Source organism: Podarcis vaucheri (assembly GCF_965113315.1).
Source record: "Podarcis vaucheri genome assembly, chromosome: Z".
Lineage (NCBI taxonomy): Eukaryota > Metazoa > Chordata > Lepidosauria > Squamata > Lacertidae > Podarcis > Podarcis vaucheri.
In genome coordinates, this window is record NC_138758.1 from 9681129 (window position 1) to 9706464 (window position 25336).

General features: G+C 47.7%; 1 protein-coding gene across 3 annotated transcripts in view; it reads right to left on the reverse strand.

The window, feature by feature from the left end:
* The window catches only part of CD99L2 (CD99 molecule like 2), a 72467-nt gene extending 47959 nt beyond the window's left edge, over positions 1-24508 (reverse strand). Inside the window, exon 1 of one of the 3 annotated variants that reach the window (XM_082207317.1) lies at positions 24191-24508. In XM_082207317.1, the coding sequence (XP_082063443.1) occupies positions 24191-24263 (73 nt within the window). In that variant the 5' untranslated portion in view covers positions 24264-24508. The remainder of the gene's footprint in view (positions 1-24190) is intronic. The other 2 variants (XM_082207316.1, XM_082207318.1) reach the window with 2 other exon arrangements.
* Between the last annotated feature and the right edge of the window lie 828 nt (positions 24509-25336).

Below are 25336 nucleotides of genomic sequence, written 5' to 3' on the forward strand. Positions count from 1 at the left end.
TAGGAACGCGCAGAAGATAAATGTTTCATTTCTAGTGTGGGAAAAATAAAATATATGTGTCACTCCATTTGGAACCCTCTGGAGATATTAACAAACCTGAAGGGCATGTGCTTACGAGACAAGTAATTACAGCCAAGCAGTCAGGCTCATGTGCCAAATCTGAACACTACAAACATTAGCGCTGGCAGAGCTTGAGAAACCATGTTGGTACTCTTTGGTAGCTAACAGCCTTGGCACCTGCAACAGGCAAGGAGGTCAAGCACTTGCTAGGGGCCAAAGATGTTTTAAGGGGCTGCTGAGATTAGTCCTAGACTTGACAATATTCCTGATCTGCACCCAGAAGATAGAGCAGATTATGGATCAGGAGACTGAGCAACAGGTGAACTTTTTGCTGGAGAGGATCTTTTCTCCCGCGTGGCTTCCTTTGAGCAAATGTCAGTGGAACCTGCTATTTAGAAACGTGGGGTGGAGCAGAGAAAGATACCGTGGAAATCTCAGGAGGTAAAAATCAACCGATGTGCGAGGGGACTCTCTTACACCGCACAATTCTGTTTGCAAGTATTTCAGTCCAAAGTGAGCAGCGATCTCTAAATTTGCACACTGCACAACTTGGTGGCACTGAGACTGACAACTTTTCAGTCCACTAACATCAGTGCTTTGGGCTGCTGTTCAATGTCCAGACATTAGCAGATGGTGACGTTTCCTCTCCAAACTGTTGGGAGGAACAACCCAGCAGATTCTTCAAATCAAGCTGCTGTAAAAAGCACCAGAGCAGTTGAGAGACCCCCTTTACGGGTCAGAAATTAGCAGGCAAAAGCTTTTAACAGCCTGTAGATTATCAGTCACCTACTGATATCCGCACACTGGCGCTCAAAAATACAGGAGAATGGAAGAGCCCTGATGGATCAGACTAAGGGCACATCTAATCAAGCATTTTGTTCTCGCAGAGGCCAAACAAATGTTTACGGGAAAACCCGCAAGCAGGACATGACAGCAACAGCACTGTCTCTACCTGGGATCCCTAGTACCTGGCATTCAGAAGCATGCTGCCTCCAGCAGTGGAGAGAGAACATAGCCATTCTGGCTAATAGCCAGCGATAGCTTTACCCTCCATACATTTTGTCTTTTATCTTCTTTTAACGTCATCTTAGCTGGTGGCTACTACACAGTAGCAGTCAGTGGGGCAGCCCAGGTGGAGAGGTGTTGCTCACCTGCCTCCCCATGCCAAGCATCACTACTGGTTCCCAAGACAGGTGAGGAGCAGGGAGCTCAGCATGGTACAGAGCCAATCCTATGCTCCTTTCCACTGCGGCCATCAGCAGGTGCCTTCAGCAATGTGAAGGCAGGGCAGCAATGCCTCCGGTCCTGCACTAGAACACTGGAAGTTCATGCAGCTATGTCTTGTGGGAGTGAGTTCCACAGTTTAACCACGCCAGCCAGACCGTTTTTTAACCTGGTCAGCTAACAATCCTAAGTGGAGCTGGTGTCTTTGCAGCATCCCCAGATAGCAGTTGCTACTCTGGCTGCCTCTAAGAAATCTTTCTTCCAGGGATCTGAGAGTTCCAGGTGTGTAAGTGATGTGCCCATCCCCAGAAAGAAGAATGATTCCTGACAACCCTCCACATGATGGTCTCCTGAGCACAATCTTTACTATCATTATTTGTTGCATTTATATCCCACCTTTCTCTCCAAGCTCAAGGTAGCGTATATGGTTCTGTCCTTCCTTTACAACCCTGTGTGGTAGGTTAGGCTTAGGAGCAGTGACTGGCCCAAAATAACTCACCCCACCCATGTACCCAGCTCATAGCAAGAAGATCAAATTCCTGGTATCCAGGTTTGGAATTTTCTATTATAAAAGCCCATCGTGAATTTAGGATCCAGCACCTGTCATCTCTAATGGCTTGCTCAACACCTACAGTAGAATGTAATGGCAGTGCAATGGACTCACAGAATTGTAGAGCTGGCAGAGACCCCAAAGGTAATCTACTGCAACGCAGGACTCTGTTGCCCAACGTGGTGCTCGAACCCACGACCCTGAGGTTGAGAGTCTCATGCTTTACCAAGTGAGCTATCCTGCAGTGGTAGAACTAATTTTATATTTTCAGAATGTTGGTGGAGGATCACATTTTAGAATGCTTCTCAAGCAACTGCTTCTCAAGGGGTAACAACTCTCATTGTGTGTGTGTGTGTGTGTGTGTGTGTGTGTGTGTGTGCTGGCGCATGCACTCTGCAGTCAGAAAACTAATACAGTGGTACCTCTGGATACGAACGGGATCCGTTCCAGAGCCCCGTTTGTATCCAGAGCAGAACGCAACCCACGTCTGCGATTCGCCGCTTCCGCGCATGCGCGTGGTGTCATTTTGCATGTCTGTGCATGTGCGAGCGGCGAAACCCGGAAGTAACACGTTCCGTTACATCCGGGTCGCCGCGGAGCACAACCCGAAAAAGCTCAACCTGAAGCAACTTCAACCTGAGGTATGACTGTACAGCAGGTAGTGGAGCTGCAACAGAACTTTCCTCCCTGATATGCTAGACCAGGGGTTGTCAACCTGGTCCCTACCTTCCACTAATGGGCATTTCAGGATTCTAGGTGGGCGGGAGGGGGTTCTGTGGCACAAGCTGGATCCTCCTTCCATCAAGCACTGGTGGGCGGTGAGGAAATTTTACCATCAAGAAAGATGCATTAGTGGGTGGTAGGTATAAAAAGGTTGACTACCCCTGTGCTAGATTTACTTATCAAAAGCCATCAAAACCGGCCTCAGCCAACCACAGTGGTGGAGTCAGCAACACCTAACCATTCAGCTGTGCTTCCTTGCTGGTTGCACGTTATTGCTAGCTAACCAATCTAAGACAAGAATGGGAAACCTTTTTCAGCCCAGGGGCCATATTTCTTCATTGACACCCTTCTGGGGGGTGGGCACATGCAGGCAGAGGCAAAATGTGGGCAATGCAGCTGTAGACGACATTCCTGCCATGCTAAAGCCACACATTTCTCCACCGGGGCAGCGAAGAGGCTTTATTCCAGCCAGGCAAAAGCACTGGAGGTCAGAAGATCAGGGGAAAGATGGCATGGCTTGCTGGGAACTCTTTAGGAAACCAGACAGAGGGCCTTCTCGGTAGTGGCCCCCACCCTGTGGAACACTCTCCCAGCAGATGTGAAGGAAATAAGCAGCTATCTTATCTTTAAAAGACATCTGAAGGCAGCCCTGTTTAGGGAAGTTTTTAATATTTAATGCTGTTTTGTTTTTAACACTCGATTGGGGGCCGCCCAGAGTGGCTGGGGAAACTCAGCCAGATGGGCGGGGTATAAATAAATTATTATTATTATTATTATTATTATTATTATTATTATTATTATTATTATTATTATTTACTTGCCCCTGGGCCTCCCTGGTCTTACAGAACAAAGGTAAGTTCAAAGGAGCAAACTACATGCTGCCCACCAACAGATTTAACAAGGGTCCACCAATTTGCTATGGTGGTGCTTTCAAAGTTGCATGGAGGACAGGAGTGGAGTGCTTCACCTGAAGGGTCCTAGAAGGGTGTTCCCACCTGCTGTCTAAAACTGCAACCTCCTAAGGCTGCTTTTCGTTCTATACAAGTGGCATTTCTTGCAAGCATTTTGCAGACAATGCTCCTCCTGCCCCCAAACCCTTCCATTTTCCTTGCTGCAAATATTAGGCCAGTTTATCAAGCACCAGACTTGCTCCGAGGAGGCTTCAGATAGAAGAAAACCAAACCCTTTCCATAGGTCACCTGCCAGGTGAATGTCTCACATCAGGGGCAGGCAACCTAAGGCCCATGGGCCACAAGCAGCCCACAGGGTCGTTTAACTGGCCCACGAGCCACCCCCAAACCGAGCCGGCCACTCCGCGAGCCCCCATGCACTGAGCTAAACTGGCACGGAGCAGGGACTCGGTTCTGCGGTGCCGGAAATCGCAGGTGCGCACACACGCTCACAATCCAGTCCACAGAGGGATCTCCGTTGGAGTGAACCGGCTCAGGCAAGGTAAACTTTGCTGACCCCTGTCTCACATCTTCTCAGAGGGGAAACACCTTTCTTTTTTTAAAAAAACTAAAATTGCAAGGTTGTAGCTTCTTCTTTCTGTTCTACTTTGGAGATCAATAGTGGCAGTTGTTCCTTTTTAACAATGTGCTTTAGAGAAGAAATCTCTTGGAACTGATCTAGGGAAACGACTCTTTCAGTATTTCTTTGCCTCCCGCGCAAACTGGGGGGGGGAGGGGTTTGCAAGCATTCCACAACTGGAATTCAAACTTTGCAATAAATAGCACTATTTGAGCACGCAGAGTAACCGCCCTGCAACACTTTCTAATTCTAATAATTGAATCCTGCGTTTTGAAATTTCCAGGGAACAATCAGCCCCATTAGGGGACATTCGGCTGGTTAAGTTACTTTGGACAATTCCCATCAAATAATATGTTTGGGGGGGCGTGGTTTTTGGAAGAAACCTAAGTGGGTTGTTTTCAGCTGCCAACCATGAGAAATTCCTCCTTTCTAAATTGGGTTTTGAGGAAACAATGAAACAAAGAGATCTCGATTGTAGTACATTCTTCTTCTGCTTCACAAAGACATTTGCATTTTCAGTCTCATTTTCTGGGTACTCTGTGAGCCTATTCTGCATATAATAAGAATCTTACATGCTTTTATGTACTATTGTTGCAATATATTGCATTGTTTTTTTCTACCAATTACAACAATCACCTCTTATAATGTTTACTGGTCCCATTGACTTGGTCTGTGGTTTCTGTATAATTTGGGGACGCTCTATTTTGCGTTTTCTGTATTTGCATAGCAATCTGCCTAATACTGTCCCAACTAGTTTTCCTGGACTATTTGCACAGGTTAGGCAACCATGGTGCATTATGATTGGGGCTGACCCTAAAGATGGTTCAGAAACCGCAGTTAATCCAGAATACACCTGGCTAGACTACTAACTGGAACTGAACCTTCTGATCATTCTACACCTGCAGTTTACCAAAGGCACTGGCTAACAGTTCACTGCTGAGCCCAGTTCTAAGTGCTAGTCTTAATCATCAGAGCTCTTCACAACTTGGCACCTGAAAGATTGCCTGCCTGCACTTGTGCCAGCCTCTACTTTGAGTTCATCATCATAGGCTCTTCTCCAGATTCCCATGAGATACAGCAGGAGGTTACCCGAGACAGGGCCTTTTCGGTGGTGGCCTCCCAGCTTTGAAACACTCTTTCCAGGGAGATGCTCGCCTGGTGCCCAGTCAGGCAAAGACTCTTTTTATTTTTCCAGGCTGTCTAACATTTCTGGGTCTGTTTTATTTCATTTCATTTCATGGAACGGGTTGGATCCAGACTTAAGCCTTCTTTGGACATTACAGTTAGGGTGATGTCAACATGTGGAGGGGGGAAGAGAGCAACAAGCACACTAACTCTACCCCTCAGTCACAAGAATATGCTCAGGAGCATACAAATCTTCCTTTTAACCAAGTGGCTTCCAGAAGTTTTGGACTACAACTCCCATCAGCCCCAGAGGCTTGCTGGGGCTGTTGGGAGTTGCAGTCCAAAGCATCTGGACTCTGCATTACAGAGTCAGAAGCTGCCTTATACTGAGTCTATCTGGGTCAGCACCTACTGTAAATTTTGGAAAGAGGATTGTCTCTTTGTCTACTATTTGGGACACCTTTTAAAATATTGTAATCAAACTCAGCATCATGGTTCAGGTTTTCTGTCTTTCAGAGATCCATTGGTTTTAACCAGGGATTTCCAAAACTGCACTGATCGTCTGGGTTCTTTGGAATTCCCAAGCAACACTGGGTACTTTCTTCAGGTACACATTAACTGGAATTAGCTCTTCAAGGTTCTGGACAGTGAATGTCCCTCAGCGATACTTGACGATGCCAGGGACTGAACCAGGGGCCTTCTGCATGCAAAGCCAGCCCTCTACCATTGAGCTACAGACCTTCCCCCAAACAGATGTGGCAGAAGCTCCTGTATTCATGAATGCTCTCTTTGCGTTCCAAGTTTCTAAGATTGGGGAGGCACCTGTCCACAAATACAGGACTTATTTCTTCCACAAGCTGGAAGGTGGACGAAACGGCAGTCAGACCAAAGTGCTTGCTTCCACTGCCCTTCTTCACATGTTGATTTCACTTTTTCTGTAACTCCCGAAGTGCCTCGGAGCATTAAATAGGTATTACTAGAGATATATAACCTGAGATTTTAATTGTTGCAAGCAGCTCTGAGCAACCCAAATGGGGAAGGGCAGGATATAAACCTTTTGCATAAGAATAAGAAAGATTATTTCCATGTAGCCATGGTTAGGATTCTGCTGTTAGAGCAGACCCCTTGCAATCCATGGTGCTAAAATCAGTCAAGCGTCCCTGATTCTCAAAAGGTCCACTCCATGTCTGTTTTTAAGCTGGTTTACAGATTTGCCGCTTTTAACTCCTAATTATGCATCAAATTGTTTTTGTTGTGGGTTGTTTTTTTTAATAAAAAAGAAATTAATAGCAAAATACTCTGGCAACTTGACTGACGGGCAGAATATATAGTCTTATTGTTAAATAAAATCCAGCTCTGTTTTATTGGCTCTGGCTGGCAGGGACTCTCCAGCTGTGGTCTTCTTCAAATTTTCCTTGAATTATTCATCAAGACAACCCACCAAATTATAGGAAGCAAGAATGAGATTCTGGGCCAACACTGCCTGCAATGGCTGGAAGCCGTTATTAAGTCTAGCCAGGGACAAACTCTGGCAATCTTTCGTAACATAGTGCTGTGCAAGGCCAAAAGTGGATCTTATCAATTATGGACATTTCCAATTTGGTACTTCCCTCGGTTCAGCGTCCTGTGCACCTCAATCTGGTGCTGGTCTAGTAAAGGCATTTACTTTTTCAGCCTGAGGGCCACATACCAGCGGTGGGCAGCGCCAGAGTCAAACCTGGGAGGAGCAGCTGATGTAAACATTACCTCTGTGCACCAGGCAGGCTACTTTCTACTGCCCACCCCCACCTTGTGATTCTCCATCCAACCAAGCAAGCAGTGGAGACATCCCGGCCAGGGACAGCAAGGGGGAGAGTCTGGGGAGCAGGGTACATCTCGGGGAGGATCCTGAGGGTCAGAAAGAGAAGCTTGGAGGGATGCATTCAGCCCTCAGAACTGAGGTCCTCCCACCCCTGGTCTAAGGTCTCCAGCAGAGGTCCTTCTCAGCTCTGCAATCCTTTTATTGGACGCCATGGATTAAACTCAGGACCTTGTGCATGACAAGGTTGTGCTCCCCCACTGGGCTGGAGGTCCTTTTGAAAATCTTGGGGCCTCTATGAATTTTGCAAACGTGCCTCACCTGCATATTGGCATTATTTCAAGTCATGTTATCTGCTTCTGGAAAGGCAAGGAGCTCTGGAAAACCTCAGAACCCAGAGCTAAGACTTTGCCACATTTTGCCCACACGTTTTATAGTCCGTTTTTTCAGCCATAAGGACTAGAAACCTTTTTTTTAATGCTGTCTTGGGATGCTGAATTATTCCTTTCATCCATTTTCCTTTCTTTTTACTCATTTATTAGACTTATTGGTCACCTGTCACCTATTTACAGCGAGAGAGAGAGAGAGATGCAATACATATTACCACAGGGGGGAAAGTGGGGAGAATGATATTAATATTGCATATAACATCCATTTTTTAAAAAAAGAAAACATACCCAGGAAATAAAGCAATACCGTGCCCCACCTCCAGCCAAATACCATTTTTAAGCACTGTGATCAAAAAATGCACAAACAAGCGTGAAATATATTCTTCAGATTTTATCTGAGCCCACCACACCTAGAGCAATCAAGTACTGGGCTCCAGTGCTTCATCTGAACTGGGGGCACCATTATAATGACAACCCTTTGAGGTAGCTTCGCCAGAGAATTCCTTTGTTCCTTTCAAATTTTTCCCATCCCGCTCTTCCTCCAAGCAACCCAGAGCAAGCACAGTCATACCTCAGGTTACAGACACTTCAGGTTGTGTTTTTTTTCAGGTTACGGACCGCCAAAACTCGGAAGTACTGGAATGGGTTACTTTGGGGTTTCGGCAGTCGCACATGCGCAGAAGCACTAAATCGCGCTTTGCGCATGCACAGAAGCACCAAATCGCAACCCGTGCATGCGCAGACACAGGTTGCGAATGCTGCGTGTTGCGAAAGTGCATCCCGCACGGATCACGTCCGCAATCCGAGCATCCACTGTATACATGACCGATCTCCCCCCCCCCCCCGCAATTCCACATCGCTTCACAACAAGGTTGTGAGAGGGCTCAGAGTTAGCCAGAAGCGGAGCACGATGGCCGGTAACAACATAATGGCGGCCAAATCGCATTCTCAGATACAAACCTCCATCCACAGAGAACAACCCTACCCTGGAAGACCCCACACCAGACTACATGAATCTACAGGGAATGATTTTCAGTATGTGTGGCTTGATGCTGAAGCTAAAATGGTGTGCCTGAATAGCTGTATACTGTTCATTCATCAGCTTTGCCAACTCTCAGAGTTCAGAAGATACCAAACAGATGATAAGCAGCTTCATGTTGTCTATCGGCTGTAGTGACGTCCTATCTGCACAACCCACAACCCGTGTCTCCTCCTTGGTGAAAGGATATTGCCTCTCTTCAGAGCTCCTCTTGCAAAGCAGAGGTGAACTCCCTCAACAGAGAGGACTATTTTCTCAGGCAATGCAGATCCATTTGCACATGTCTTGGGAGGACTCATTTTGTTGCATTAATAAAGTGATGGTTATTGGGGGGGGGGACAAGGTTGTGAGAGGTGGGCTAGGCTGTGCAACAGATACCAGCCCAAAATAAAGCAAATAGAAATTTAATCTAGGTCTCCCAGGTTCAACTCTGTCCTCTGCACTATGTTGGTTTATGTGATTTTAAAGCTGTGTTCACCTGCAGTGCACTTAAAAACACCTCCAGGCAATTAGGAAAGGAAGTATACAAAATGTCTAAAATGTTGGCCATTTTTAAAAATTCCCAATCACAGACGAGAAATAGGAAGATGTATGAGAAGGGATTGTTAAAAGATGTATAGTGCCTTCTATGGAATTGCAAGCCACCCTAATTCTGACTTTCAGAAGGCTGATCCATAATACGCTCCCCACTAGCAAGACACATTCACACTCCGGGTCAGAAGTGAAGCCTTCTATAAATACAACACGTCTCGCTGTCATCTTGGAACACACTCAAGGGTCTTGAGACACCACAGTCATTTACCACTATAAATATGACAGAGTGGTGCCCAGATGAAGAGCACAGCTCCAATCCTGTTTCCACTGTGTGGTTCCCACAGATTGGCCAATGCTAAGGGTCGCAAGGCCATGGCTGCCTTAAGAAAATCAATAGAAACACTGCAAGCTCCTGCTGAATCCCTCTTAACCATGCCCCCCCCCTTTTACCTTTCTGTTTTGGTGTATAGAAATATTTGACTTGTGTGGTTTTTTTCACCAGGTCTTAGCCACTATGTTAGTTTAAAAGCCGTGTCTTGTGTTTATCGGCCGAATAAAGTCCCGTTTTTGTTCAAAAAGGGGGGGGAGAGAGAGAGAGAGAGAAAAGAAAATCAATGGAAACAACCCCACGGCCCTTTACCCTCCGACTGAATAACCATTAAGGGGTTAAGGTAAGTGGGGCACACTGCCCTTACAGAACGGAAGCGGAGGCTAGATTTTTAAGGATGCAACCCTAAACCCACTTGTCCTGGGGTTAGTCATTTCTGGAGTAAGCATCCTCAGGACCACTCTGAAGCGGAACCTAAAATGCAACATTCAGGTGACAAATCTGTATAGACACCTGGGGGCAGCTCCAAACCAAACAAAACAGGAGTTAACCTCTGAGTAGACATGAAGTGGATTTTGCTGTTCCTTGATTCTCCTCAATTAAAATTGTTTTGTTAGAAAGGGAGACACCATTGCAGTTTAAAAAAAGAAGAAGCGACTTATTCTTATGCAAGTTGTTGGCATTTGTCTTGTCTCAAGAGACAATGAAGTGCACCTTCTAGGGCAGTGTTTCCCAACCTTTTTTGGGCAAAGGCACACTTGTTTCATGAAAAAAATCTCGAGGCACACCACCATGCCAGATGGGGAAAGGTCACTTTTTACTTATGTAAAAAAAATATAAAAAAATAGTAACAGCATAGAAGGTAATGGTTCTCTCTTTGATGTCTGATGGGAGGGCATTCCACAGGGCGGGCGCCACTACCGAGAAGGCCCTCTGCCTGGTTCCCTGTAACATCACTTTTCACAGTGAGGGAATTGCCAGAAGGCCCTTGGCACTGGATCTCAGTGTCTGGGCTGAGCGATGGTGGCGGAGACGCTACTTCAGGTATACTGGACCGAAACCGCTTAGGGCTTTAAAGGTCAGCACCAACACTTTGAATTGTGCTCGGAAAGGTACTGGGAGCCAATGCAGGTCTTTCAAGACTGTCGTTACGTGGTCTCGGCGGCAGGTAGCAGCGCTCACAGCTTACGGACTGCACCGTGTAACAGGTGTCTGGCCCAGCAGCCTAAGGCGGACAAGCCACTGAAACAGGCATTCAGAATCCATTCATTTCATAAAACCTGCAGGGCTCAATCTCTGTGTTTGTGTATGTGTGTGTTTCTGTTTTGCCCAAGGGTCTGGGGGTGGGAGAGAGCTCTTTAGCATGATGCTTTTAAAACAATTAAATTATCAACAAACAAACCTGATGATACGAATAGCAACGTCAGGTGCTGGGGGGGGGAGAGAAGGGGGCCTACTCGGAAGTAAATACTGCGTCCAGGCGCAATTAGCGCTGATTTAAGGTGCACCAAGACTGCCTAAAAACCTCACCAAAGATATGCAACAAAGCGCTTCGTTGCAGAGGGGAGAGTTTGTGCACCGTGGAGGCTGGAGGGCTTCTATTCTACATGCGGGGGTTGGGGGGGCGAGGAAAATGTGCTCCGTGGGGGGGCGGGGAAGGCAAGAAAAGGAGCTGAGCTCTAACTATAGGCTCCCACGCTTGAGCAGGCCCGACTCGGTGGGGCGGACCACCTTCTCTCCTGGAGGAGGAGGAGGAAGAGGAGGAGGAAGAGGAGGAGGAGATTCCCAACCACGGCGTGGCCTGAACGGGAAATCTCTGCAGCCCAAGACTCTCCACGAGGCAGCTCCTCCCTTCCTGCCTTGAGCCGCCGCCAGCCGCGCCCCCCTCCCCAGTTATCTGCTGCCTGCCAAGCCCCGCCCCTCTTCATTGTCCTCCCCTTCTGTTTATACACAAAGACCCCCCCCATCTTCTTCCCCCTTCCCCTTCCTCCATCCCTCGCTTTTTTCCCTCTCTTTCCTTTTTTTAAAAAAATATTTTCTCTTCCCCTTCTTTTTTTCCACCCTTTCTTTTTTCTCTTTCTCCCCCCCTCCCCGCCCTCCTGCCTTCCTGGGTTAAAGGATTTGAGCAATGGGTCTGGAGGTGGAGCTCGTCGGAGGATTAGCCCGACTCGCCCGCCTCCCTCCCACGGCACACCAGGCAACTTCCGGCGGCACACTAATGTGCCGCGGAACACCGGTTGGGAAACACTGTTCTAGGGGGAAGCCAAGCCACTGGAGAATCACAGCATTCAATGTGGCTGCAGAGACTGGTAACTCATAACTGTGGCGTCTCATATTGTTGATTCCTGTGTGAGCAGCACCACAATGACCCCTCTGGGGTGCAAGCCTAGGCAGTGTGCATGGAGGTCCTGGACTGCCCAAACGACAAAGGAAAGCAAAGTTTGGCTCCATCTTGACTGCAGGAGTTCCCGGAAGGAGGCGTACAAGGTGCCATCCAACCATCTTAGGGTCTGAGTAGTGTTTACTCATTGGTCTTCTCTTTTCCCAAAGATGTCCCACAAGGCAGCAGATACAGATTTTTCCTTGGAGCTCACTTCCATTCTCACGAATTAGTATAGCCACAAGGCAGCAGAGTTTAGGATCAGTTTTTTCTTCTAGATGGGCTACCTTCCCAAGTTGACAAGCCCCATCTGCCCCTCACTTCCCTCTATAGCTCATGCAGAAACCACCTTCTTGACCGTTGGACTCACTGCAGGTTCTCACCCACTCAATCTGCCACACAGCCTGCCTTTGCATGCAGGGAAAGTCCCTAGCTCACTGAAGCTTTGAGACCCATTGACTACCTGGCTTAGCCAGCCAGTTGAAACCATTCCCTGGATGTGGCTGCTGTCACATGCTAACAGCTTCTGGGAGCCACAAGGGAGAGCTGAGTGCAGCGGGGGGGGGGGGGACGGGGGACAGGACCAAAAGCAGATAAACTACCTCAGAAAGAACATTACATGTTCCTCACCAGAGTTACTAACCACAGGACCCACACGTGGGTTGGAAGGCTGTGCTGGTGGGTCATGGTAAAACTGCTACTGCCAAGTCAAAATCCTGATGCTTCTGGCTACTACATGTGGCGTCAAGGCTAGAAATCATTCTCATTTTATCAATTTCCATGAGTACTGCAAAGCAGCAGGAGAAAGGAAGGGGCGTTTTTCAGTAAGAAAGGTATTTCTCGCAAACTGTAAGCTCTACCTTCCTATTTGTTGCTGTTGTTGTTGTTTAGTCGTGTCTGACTCTTCGTGACCCCATGGACCAGAGCACGCCAGGCACTCCTGTCTTCCACTGCCTCCCGCAGCTTGGTCAAACTCATGCTGGTAGCTTCAAGAACACTGTCCCACCATCTCGTCCTCTGTCGTCCCCTTCTCCTTGTGCCCTCCATCTTTCCCAACATCAGGGTCTTTTCCAGGGAGTCTTCTCTTCTCATGAAGTGGCCAAAGTAATGGAGCCTCAGCTTCACGATCTGTCCTTCCAGTGAGCACTCAGAGCTGATTTCCTTAAGAATGGAGAGGTTTGATCTTCTTGCAGTCCATGGGACTCTCAAGAGTCTCCTCCAGCACCACAGTTCAAAAGCATCAATTCTTCGGCAATCAGCCTTCTTTATGGTCCAGCTCTCACTTCCCATAGGTATGCTTTTAGTGATGGAGCTCTCTAGCAGGTAGGGACACTCTATTCACCTTCTAGGAGTGAATAGAGTGGCTTTGTAGGAGTTCGTCTGCTGTGATGGGGAGAATGCAGAAAATTCCCTCCTCCACACACTAAAATCTACCACATGACACACCAACACACATGCAGCTCATGGCAAAATTCTTCCCTTGTAACTCAACAGAACACAAACTAAAAAACAAATCTGTATGAGCATACAGGGCAAATGCAATCCTTATTCACTGAGAACACAAGAGTCAGTGGAATTAGGATATGAGAAACAATTCACTGAGCTCTCTTGTGGCACAACCTTTAAAAGTGCAATCTCAGCAACTAACATTACCAGGGTTTTGGATTTCAGTCAGTAAATAATACCCAGAATCGGCAAATGAAGCAATTATCCACCAGCTGCCATTTGGTACCATCTATTTTTGTGAGCAAGGCTTGTGACACTCAGAAGAAAAGCAAAAGCAAAAAACCAGTTTAGTCGTACAAAATGAGTTGTGAGTTAGCCTTTCTAATATTACCCCTCAATGGAATAAAATCTGAAAGAACAAACATGCCTCTGAGACGTCTCAATGAAACTCAACTGTGAGAGAAATATCACCAGTTTTCAGCAGCTTCTCAGCCTTTTGGATGAGAAAAAGCAGTTTTCCTTTAGAAGTAATACTAAGGTAACACTGTGTTTATCGCTTTGTGAATTTTCATTTAAGGATTAATAATGTACCTCATTGGCATATTAAGTATAAAATCAAAAGTGAATCTGTGAAAGTAGGTCCCATGGTACATGTTGGGAGTCAAGAGACGAGTCTCGGAGCTGGACCAGTGGAAGGCCACTGTTTAATCCAACCACTTCCATTACTAGAAGTAGTAGTTGTACTACTGGTAGTAAAGGTAAAGGACCCCTGACAGTTAAGTCCAGTTGCGAACGACTCTGGGGTTGTGGCGCTCATCTCACTTTACATGCCGAGGGAGCCAACATTTGTCTGCAGACAGTTTTTCTAGGTCATGTGGCCAGCATGACTAAGCCGCTTCTGGAGAACCAGAGCAGCGCACGGAAATGTCGTTTACCTTCCCACCGGAGCAGTACCTATTTATCTACTTGCACTTTGACGTGCTTTTGAACTGCTAGGTTGGCAGGAGTTGGGACCGAGCAACGGAAGCTCACCCCGTCGCGGGGATTCGAACCGCAGACCTTTTGTTCGGCAAGCCCTAGGCTCAGTGGTTTAGACCACAGCACCAAATACACAATGAAGAAATAAAAATAAGTTTTATCACACATTTCCAATGGCAGTGTGCTCAGCACAAAATACAAAAATCATGAATAAACAAACAATAATCTCAAGCAGAGACATCACCTTGCCAACAAAGGTCCGTATAGTTAAAGCTATGGTTTTCCCAGTAGTGATGTATGGAAGTGAGAGCTGGACCATCAAGAAGGCTGATCGCCGAAAAATTGATGCTTTTGAATTATGGTGCTGGAGGAGACTCGTGAGAGTCCCATGGACTGCAAGAAGATCAAACGTATCCATTCTGAAGGAAATCAGCCCTGAGTGCTCACTGGAAGGACAGATCGTGAAGTTGAGGCTCCAATACTTTGGCCACCTCATGAGAAGAAAAGCTCCCTGGAAAAGACCCTGATATTGGGAAAGATGGAGGGCCCAAGGAGAAGGGGACGACAGAGGACGAGATGGTTGGACAGTGTTCTTGAAGCTACAAACATGAGCCTGACCAAACTGTGGGAGGCGGTGGAAGACAGGAGTGCCTGGCGTGCTCTGGTCCATGGGGTCACGAAGAGTCGGACACGACTAAACGACTAAACAACAAGAATCTCATTGTGACAAAAGAAAGCCAACTTCCATGTCAGTGCTGAACTTACAAATAGTGCAGGCGGTGGCAAACGTCATAGAGAAAGAGGCATTCCTTACCCTCTGGAAGACTCACAGGGAATGACTCTTTTTAAGATGATGCACATCTACATTTGTAATCTAAAAATAAAGTATGTGGTCTCCCTCCCCACCCCCACCCCGATTGAACAAGACTTTTTTTCCTATTGCATGGAAATTCATGCAGAATTGATAGATTAGAAAACTGAAACTCACATAACTCATCAACCAAGGTATATTTAATTGAGTGGCAGCTCTAGGTAAAAGGCACTCCTTGGGGCTAGCTCAAGAGCCAGGTGACATTAATTAATTCAAATTAATTACATGATCAGTAACCTGGGATGTTACACTGGAATTTGCTGCAGCAACTTCTGGACTGCAACTTCTACCAGCCCCCACCAGCTTGGTCAATGGTCAGGGATGGTGGAAATTCAAGTCCAACATCTTGACGGCAACCATGTTGGCTACCCCCGCCCTAGAGAGGAATCTAACTCAGTGTGTCCATTTTACTTCACTGTGTTCCATTCTGTGTTTCGAAACTGCAGTGATATTTTAAACGGTTTTTTAAGAAATTATGTTGCAACCCAGACTGGAACCTCACATTGAAGGCATCATACCACTTTCAACAGTCATGACGCACCCCCTCCCCAAAGAATTTGGGGAGCTGTTAAAGGTGTTGAGAGTTGCTAAAGGTAAAGGTATCCCTGACCATTAGGTGCAGTCGTGGACGACTCTGGGGTTGCGGCGCTCATCTCGCTTTACTGGCCGAGGGAGCTGGCGTACAGCTTCCGGGTCATGTGGCCAGCATGACTAAGCTGCTTCTGGCGAACCAGAGCAGCGCACAGAAATGCCATTTACCTTCCCGCCAGTGCGGTACCTATTTATCTACTTGCACTTTGACGTGCTTTTGAACTTCTAGGTTGGCAGGCACAGGGACCAAGCAACGGGAGCTCACCCCGTCGCGGGGATTCGAATCACCAACATTCTGATTGGCAAGCCCTAGGCTCTGTGGTTTAGACCACAGCGCCACCCACATCCCTTGAGAGTTGCTAGGAGACCCCTATTCCCCTCACTCACAGAGCTATCAGTCCCAGAGTGGTTTAATCAATCAATTCCTCTCCCCTTTGTGTATTGGTGCGTGTATGTGTGCCTGTCATTTGCAGGTTAGGGCAAGGAGACGGAGACCTTGACCCTTCCTACCCCCACAAATTCTCTCCAGAAGCCTCCCCGTGTCTAGAAGGGGCTTTTCTCTGCAACCTCCCAACAGTTTGACTTCACCCACCCCCCACAAAGCACATTCCACTATTTTCTCCCGAGACAGACGACAGCAAAAAGCTTCTTCTGATTTTGGAGGGTGGAATGACATTTGTCCCCCTCCAATCCAATTATTCCTAAATGCTACCCATTCCCACATCGCAAGGGGAAACCCAGAGCTGACACTCCTCCTTTCCCACACAATGTGCTTTTCCAGCGAGTGTGCATTGCCGAGTTATTTGCCAGGGTTTGGATGGTTGGAGGCTGAGGTGGGCAGGTCCTCCTGGCTCCATGCCAACAGTGGGTGTAGACGGTCATCCATGCCCACAAATTATTCGTTTGCCAAAGAACGGTCCACCTGGCTGGAACAGGCATGGAAGCCAACATTTGTGGTTAGTGGTGGCTATGCAGTTAGGTATCTCCTGGTTTAGCTATTTCTACCCTTGCCCCACCCCCTAAAAGGCTTCTGTAAGAATGGAATGTTATTATTCATTTTAAAGTTCCTGAACACTGAAGCAAATAAAGACCATAACAAACTGAGCATCCCCATCTAGTTTCAAATGCCAAGTAAGCTTTTCGAGAGGAGGCTTAAGGGGCTACAATTAATACTGCTTTATCAACAAGCATTTTGGATGTCAGATTGTTATCACTCGAAAGCAGAGACTTCTCTGGGGTAGAATGGCCCACTCACTGTTGTCTGACTCAACTGTTGCCTTCAAGAAAGACGTAAAAACCTTTTAAAATGATTGTTCTGCCATATCCTATAGGACCTTGGCTTTTAGGGTGCCTTGTGCGGTCCTCAATATATTTGTGCTTTTTCTTTAACTTTATATTCCTGCATTGCAGGAGATTGGATTAGATGACCCCTGAAATCCCTTTCCAACTCTATGACACTTTTCAGGATGGTTTGAAGTCTTTTTTAAAAAATTAAATAAAATTAAAATGTTATCCTTCCATTCTGTCCACATATGTGAACCCCACTCACCTAGTGGAGGCCCCCAAAGGAAATACACCCCTCCAACCGAATCTCCTTTTATATGTGAAATTGTTTCAATATTTTTTTTAATACAGTCATACCTTGGATGTTGAATGCCTTGGTACTCGTACGTTTCGGCTCCCGAACAATCAAAACCCAGAAGTGAGTGTTCTGGTTTTCAAACGTTCTTTTGGAAGCCAAAGTCCAATGTGGCTTTAGCTATTGTTTCTGGCACACCTGCGCAATCGGGAGCCAATTGGAAACCGTGCCTTGGTTTCCGAACGTTTTGGAAGTTGAACAGCCTTAAGGAACACATTCTGTTTGAAAACCAAGGCATGACTGTATATGAAATTATTTTGTTTTAATCTATGAAACTGTTTTAATTGTTGGTATTTTTATTGATAAATAACTTCAAGGTGTTGCAAAGGAACATATAAACAATAGGTAAATAAATAAATAAGGTTCACTATCACTGGCCTAAGAGAACCTTCCAGACCAGAGAAGTCCACAGCCTGGACGCCACCACTGAGAAGTCTCTGACTTGGACACCAAGTCACTGCTCCTCAAAGCTTGTCCAACACTGAGGGCCAGAGTGAGTAGGTAGGTCCCACATGAGAGGCAACGGCCCTTTAGATCAGTGTTTCCCAAACGTTTTTGGGCAACGGCACACCTGTTTACTGAAAAAAAATCTCGCGGCACACCACCATTAAAGCCCCGCCCCGTGACGTCAGCGCGCAGCGTCACGCCGGGAGGGACGCACAAAAGTGAAAGTTTTTTCCCTCCCCCTTGCCGGGGAACCTCCAAGCTTTGGGCAGGCAGGCAGGCAGAGCTGGGAAGGGGGTTTCCAGGGGACACGGCAGCTCCTCGAAAGGCTTCTCTCAGCTGCGCTCAATCCTCCTCGGAGAGGATTTCCCCTCCGGTCCCATGCCTTCGTTTGGGGCATCGCTCCGGCTGCTCCCTCTCCCGCCGCGCAGGAGCGATGCCTCTCTCTGGCTCTCCCTCCGCGCAGGCTGAGGGAGGGAGGGAGATGCGCGTGTGCCCCGTCTCTGCTGGGAGACCAAACCCAGTGAGGCAGAGTCGCGCGGAGGCGCCCAGGCAGCGCTGCCGGCTGCGAGGAGGAGCGCCAGGCAGCAGCAGGAGGCGCGGCCTCTCCTCGCCGCCGCCGCCCCGCCTCTCGCCGCCCGACTCGCCTCCCTCCAGGCATCTCGCGGCACACGAGGCAACGTCTCACGGCACACTCGTGTGCCGCGGAACACCGGTTGGGAAACACTGCTTTAGATATCCTGAGCCCAGACAATATATGCCTTTAAATTGTTGAGACCAGTACCATGAATTGAGCTATGAAAGGAAACAGGAAGCACCCAAAGACTCAAAAAGGCTCTTATGATATCCTGTAGCAGTCGGGTAAAAACTGGGTCTGTGGTGTACAGACAGAAGCAGGCTCAGCCGACTTCCGCTTTCAGGCCAGCTGGCATGTACTGAGGTGAGAATAGCTGACTAGTAAGCACTCTCTGGCCCAGCAGGTTATTTTCCAATCTCGGTGTTCTAGCAGCACCAAAAGGTATCCCTCTGACTAACATTCCTCCTTTTGTATATCACTGTGTGTTTCTTGTCAATGCCCTTTAAACCTAGTTTGTAAATAACCCATTGCTGACTCCAGGCTCCAGCCATTGTCATTGGCTCCAGTTCCTTTTCATCTTCACTGCTTCTACCTGTTTGTTTGTGGGACAGAAATCCAATGAGCAAGCAGGCAGAGGCAGCTCCTGCTCCTCCTTCTCACCACCACTGTTCTCCACGATAGAGCAAGAAGCAGGTGACCAAGCAGGTTGCAATGGTGGAGTCATACTTTGGTCCCCCCGACAATGGACTACAACTCCCACCATCCACAGCCAGTTTAACCAATGGTCAAGGATGATGGGAGTTATAGCCCAACATCATATAAGAACCCGAAGTTGAAGACAACCAGTGAAGAGTAAGTAACATTGCTTTGCATTCTATGTGGGACCACCTTCGGTCTTTTTGTCTGGAAGCTCCAGCTGGTGCAAAACACTCCAGTTAGCCTGTCGATGGGGCAGACTATTGCCAGCTCATTAACTCCAGTTCTCAAACATGTGCAATGGCTCCCCATATACTACTGGGTGAGGTTCAAGGCTCTTGTATTAATTTATGTCATTTAACAACTTGGGTTCAGGATAACACAGGGGCTGCCTGATCACTGAGGTCTTTGGAGGAGTTGCTGCTAGGGGTCCCCTATGGTTTGGGTGCACAGATGCCAACAGCCAGTCAACTGCTCATATGAACCCATGAACTGCTCAATGCTGTGACCCCAATTTGATAGCACGACCTTCCACTTGAGGTCAGATGGGACCTTTCCCTGTTGAACTTCAGGTGCCTACGGAATGCATTTTTTTTATTCCAGCAGGAATGTTAACAGATTTCTGATTTTATAGTTTTAACTCATTTTTATTTTCACCGTATTCAGTTCCACACACTGATCAAGCATTACTGTAATTAAGTCGTATATGAATTCTTGAAGTAATGAGAAATCCAGGAGGGCTCTTATCAGTGGGCCCCATGCATTTCCGGGTTAGCGGAGTCTGTAACCTGAAGCATCTGTAACCTGAAGCGTCTGTAACCCAAGGTACCACTGTATACCTAGTCTCCTACTTGCAATATACAAGATGCTTCCAGACATCCAGACCAATGTTTTCATAAATTTGGAGAGACTCGCACCTCTGTTTATTTCAGGCTTCTGATGTGCCGCCACACCTTTTGTTGATTATGTGTGGGTTGGCAGCATATCTTGAAGTCAGGTTTTTGCTTCTGTATTGCAGTGGAAGAACAACTGTTTGTGGAATTGTTTGCAAGCTTAGCGAGACAGAATTAAGCTGGAGGGGAAACACAGGTGTACCTATATATTTAACATATCCAGAGTAACTTATCATGCCTTGTCCCACTGGGCTCCTCAGCCAAATTGAACATCTATCTGTGCAAGGAATTCCCTGCCTGCCCATTTCATTCTGTTTAGTGAATCTGCCATGAAAACCCATTTTGGGGAGTTCACTGATTCTCCCTATTGTTGTTAGCTTAACTGGTTCTCCTTTGTTTACTACCACTTTGTCTACACAGTCAGTTTTCCCCTTGCTTTTTGTGTACTTTTAAAACAAATGCCAGTTTGAAAAAGAACTAGCTTAGGTAGGCAATGCAGCTTTGGAGCTGGCAGGAGGACAGAGATGAATAAGGGGATTTTTAAAAAACAAAAAAAATGACCCACACAAAGTTTGATTCCAATTTTCAGATGCTCCCTGTGTTGTGCACTAGAAATAATTTAGCAAAGTATTAATTAAGAAAAGTAAATGCAACTAATTATTTGGATGTCAAATGCCAGTTCTACTAATCTGTTGCCCACTAAGAGGTACAATTAAAAAACAGTTCTTCTGCAATGTTTAATATCCATTCCTCTTCATCCAAATATTCTACCTGCTGTAAGGAGAGAGGCTCTTAACCTCTTACAAAGCAAGAATAACCTGGCCGGAGTAGCCTTCAGAGCTTTTCCTATGGTTTGAAGGTTGAACAAACTTTAGAAAGCCGTGCAGTGAACTAGCTCTGTAGACCATCTTTGCTTCCCTATCTCTCAGACTTGCACACCCAGCAGGGCTGTTCAAGAGGTTTCCAAGTTCCCATCATAGGTTTCCAAGTCCCCACTTTTAAGCTCTTAGTCAAGAATCTGTTTCTTATGAAGAAAGGCTAGAGCATCAGGGCTGGGGGCGGACAAGAACACAACAGAGGCTTATGAAATTATGAATGGTTGAAGGAGATAGTGTTCAACTTCTCTATCATGATAACAAAACTTGGGTCCACCCAGCAAAACAGACTGGGAAGGAAGAAAATGGTTCTTTTTTACAACACAAAGTTGACTTGTATGTCACAGGTGTGAAGCCCTTTGGATGTGACTGGGCTCAGCCCCACAGCAACATGGCCAAAGGTCAGAAATGATGGGAGTTGTGGCCCAAGGACAAGAGGAGGACCACAGATTCCACATTACTACTGCACACGAGAAATTGAGCGACACTAGCTTAGATAGCGTAGACCTAGAATGGGGAGTTTGGTGCCCTCCAGATGTTGCTGGACTGCAGTTCCTATCATTCCTACATACTGGCCATGCTGGCTGTGGGTCGCAGGTTCCCAGTCTTAGACAAATTCATGGGCAAGAGGCTAAATAGAACATCCACCTTCCCAGGTCTGTTCCCCCCACTGTTCAGGCCATCACCTTCAAAGTCCCCCCCCCTTTTTTTTAAGCTCTGAGAGACACCTGGCTGGCCACTACTGAGCGGAAAATACCAAACTAGGTGGACCTTGCTGCCTTCCAAATGTGGTTGAACTCCCCTCCCAGCTTCCATTAGCCCCTGTTCACATGCCCAACAGTGAGGAATGATGGGCACTGCTAGAACATAGCAAGTGGCCTAAGTAAGACCATTCATTGCCCATCTTGCTCAGTGGTGTCTACCCATTTCAGACAGGGAGCCTCCCCCAACCCTAACTTGAGATGTTGGGGATTGAACCTTGGAACACTCTGAATGCAAAGCAGGTGTTCTACGACTGAACTGTAGCCCACCAACATCTGGAGTGCCACACGACAGCCACCCTTGGTCTAATCCAACTGTTGTGTATCTCAAATGCTGGGCATGTTCTGCAAGTTTCCACGTCAATCATTATGGTTGAGATTCAGAAACACAAGCAACTTGTTTTAAGCCCTAAACATCTCAGGCCTCAAACACCTGAAATATTCCCCTTCCTTACAGATCCTCTCAGGTGTTAAGATCAGCAGAGGATGACCCTTTTGGTTGTTCTACCACCTTCTGAAACTTAGGGGGCTGTTCACCTAAGAGAGGTCATTCTCTGTAGTAGCCCCTTAGTTGTAGACCTCTCTCCCGAGAGGGCCACCTGGCACATTCACTGTAGTTTTCATCATATGCTGAAGACACACCTCTAGACTCTTGGCTTTTTGACACTTGAGATGTGTATTTTTGGGACCCACCTTATTTCTGTGATTGTAAGTTGTTTCAAACTGTTTTTTCACACTGTGTTTTGATTGTGGCAGCCCGTCCAGGGACCTTAGATAATGGACGGGTCATAAATTAATGATGATCATGACAGTTCTGTACCAAATGGACCCACAGGACTATTTCAAGGCCTAAGAGTGGTTCCAGTTTTGAAGCACTTAACTGTACACTGATGAACCATTTTACATATACACCAAAATATGTGAAACATAACACACCTTCTATTCATAAGCTCATCCTGAAGCAGTTTTTTTAAAAACAAAACAAAACATTAAAGCGAATTGTGACATTTCATACTAGCTGACAGACCAAACAATTATTACCTGCAGAGAGTTCTTCCAAACAGTTTCTACTAATAACCCTTGTCCCTTGTCCCACTGGTGCTATTTGGGCACAACACAAAAATTTGGGACAACTTCGGCTCTCAAATTTACAGCTCAATCTGACACATGCTTTTTACTTAGAAGCAAGCCAGACCATGATGTTTATTCCTAGGTAAATGTGCATAAGATCCTTGATCTGTATGAGCTGAAGTGGACCTGTATGGCACACTGGGGATATAAGATGAACCAGTTGTAAGTGACACAGAGGAGAACATGGGGGTGTGTGGATTAGCTAAACTGCAGACCCTCAAACGCCCTACAGTCCTTTGATACTGGAGGGCGTGCACCGTACTGGCATTTCTCTATGCCAAGTCAGTTGATATAGAGGTAGTTGACAAAACTACCTATTATTTAAGTCAACGGGGAGGGGAATAATATACATGTGTTTCTACCTCTCTAATGCTTACAGAAACATGAGATGCTGTACATACAGTGTCTTAAGAGGAGGAATACTTAAGAGGAGAAAAGCAGGTCAGTATGGAGGAAGCCTCCTCTAAGTGGCTCACAAAGTGGAGATTAAATCAAGATTTGAAAATATATTTATTCTCAAGCATATTTTTGGAGCACAGGGCGGGGGGCGGGGAGGTATGAAAGCAGGCACATTCCCACACAGGAGGAACCCAGTCTAGTGGGGCGGGGGCTGCTGGGCTTCACTCAAGCTCATGGTGGATCTATTGTTCTCCAGTAAGGGAAAGATTTCCTATTAGGCGCTATTTTGGGGGTTTCCCGTCCACCCCTCCTCTGAGGATGCCCGAAAGACAGGTTGGGTGCACTGTGATCTTTTATCAGAAATTATCCCCTGCTGTTTAAAAAGAAAAAAGAGCAATGATAATAGTGGAAGGTGAATGAGTCCCACAGGAGCGACAGGGCTGCAAAGATAAACGAGGCTACAAAAGGCTGCAGCTCCTGCTCTCCGTTTGGGTACGTTTCAGTCCAACGCAGTTTGAACTGATTTGTCACGCCCACCCATCCCCTGGAGGATTAGCGGGGCCCTTCCCCAGGGGGCTTAGAAGAGCCAAATCTCGCCCTTGCTTGGAAAGCTGGTGTGATCTGCAGTCCTCCCCCCCCCCGCCCCGCCAGCTCTTTATGCAGCCCAGAGCACGCCGCGAGCCACAATAGAGGTTAGGGGAGGGGGGCGGGTCTGCGCCGATGGTTAGGCAGGCCCGCAGCCGCTTCGCCAGCCAAATGCGTTTTGTCTCACCTGATCTTTTATTTATATAATTCAATTACATATTATTATTCGTGTGTGTGTGCAGAGCGGGGGTGCGGGAGGGACTCATCTGCATCCGTGAGGCCTGGGTGCATCCAGCCACCGGGAGGGGGGCAGAGAGATCATGCGCAACGATGCAGACAGCCCAACCCAGACAAGCATGGCACGGAGCCCCCCATATCCTGCCGTATGTCTCCCAAGCCGCGGGACGTGAGGAGAAGAATAAGCAGGAGCAGCAGGCAGGAGCGATGGACACAAAAGGAGCGCGGAGGCGACAGGTCTACTAGTTCAGGCAAGCCGGAGAGGAGAGAAGGGGAGAGGAGCTTCGATGGCCAGGGGGGATCCTCTCCCCAGTATACTTGAGGGAAAGCGCAACGCGGGCGGGATGGGCTGGTGGATTACCCTACCGGGAGCCCGATCCTGCTTACCTCTCCCGCTCAGGGCAGCCAAGGCGACAGCGGCGAGGAGGAGGAGGCGGGGGCGCCAAAGCTTCGCGGTCATTTCGGCGGGGAGGCAGGGGCGCACGGCTAGGGCGCACGGTGCGGAGAGGGAGCTCCCGGGTCGACGCGGCGCAGATGCCCGCTTTCAGGCGGCGGCGGCGGCGGCTTCCTTAGGCAGGCGGTCGGGCGCTCGTTGCAGCCTCCGCGAAAGATAGGGACGAGAGGCGCCGGCAGGAGCAGAGGAGGCGGCGGCGCGGAGGGGAGGAGCGCGCCGGGGACGCGTGGAGAGGAGAGGGGGCGGGACGCGGCGAGGGCAGGGGCGCACGAGTCGCAAAAAGGCAGGCCCTGCGTGGAGAGGGGAGGGGAAGAGGGAGAGAGGAGGGCGGGGGGAGGGAGGAGGAGGCCGGAGTTAAAAGGGTTGGGGGAGAAAGAGAGACAGTCGCAGGAGCCTCCCTTGGACCGGGCGGCGGGCTGAGAAAGAGAGAGAGCGCTAATTCTTTACGTATTTTACTTCCACCTCTAAGCTGCGGAAAGAGCCGGCGGTGTTTGGTTGCCGGCGGCTTGACCCTGAGGGACCCGACAGCCGCGAAAAAGGGCGTCTCCGGTCACCCGCCTTCGCTCCCACCCTGCAAACCTGATGCGGGGCGTGGGGGGGGGGAGGATCAAAGCCAGAGAGCCACTGTTTCCAGGGTGCTGGTGGGTGGATTGCTGGCCAGGGTTCTTCCCCAGCAAACCCCCACTATCTCACTGATAATTTCTCACGTTGTATTTCGCCCAAGAGAACCAGATCCATTTCTCCCTAGTCCCTGAAGCCAGACAGCTGTTTTCTATGTGACAAAGATCTGAGATTTTTGACAAGTAGCCTGTTACTGCAGTGAAACAGATGCACATCCTTGTTGAGTTCCATCAGTGAACCTTGTCTTCTTCTTCCCCTTCTTCTTCTTCTTCTTCTTCTTCTTCTTCAAAAACATGTAAATACAGTACTGAAGAAATGTCACAAGAGAGAGGCCAGAGGAATAAAGACCTCAGGGCTGCCTGTCGCTGTCTGATAATGGCAACGGATAACAGTGGAGAAGACCAAAAATAAAACAAAAGGACCACCCTTAGAAAAGGGTCATAAGAAGAGGGCTAGGG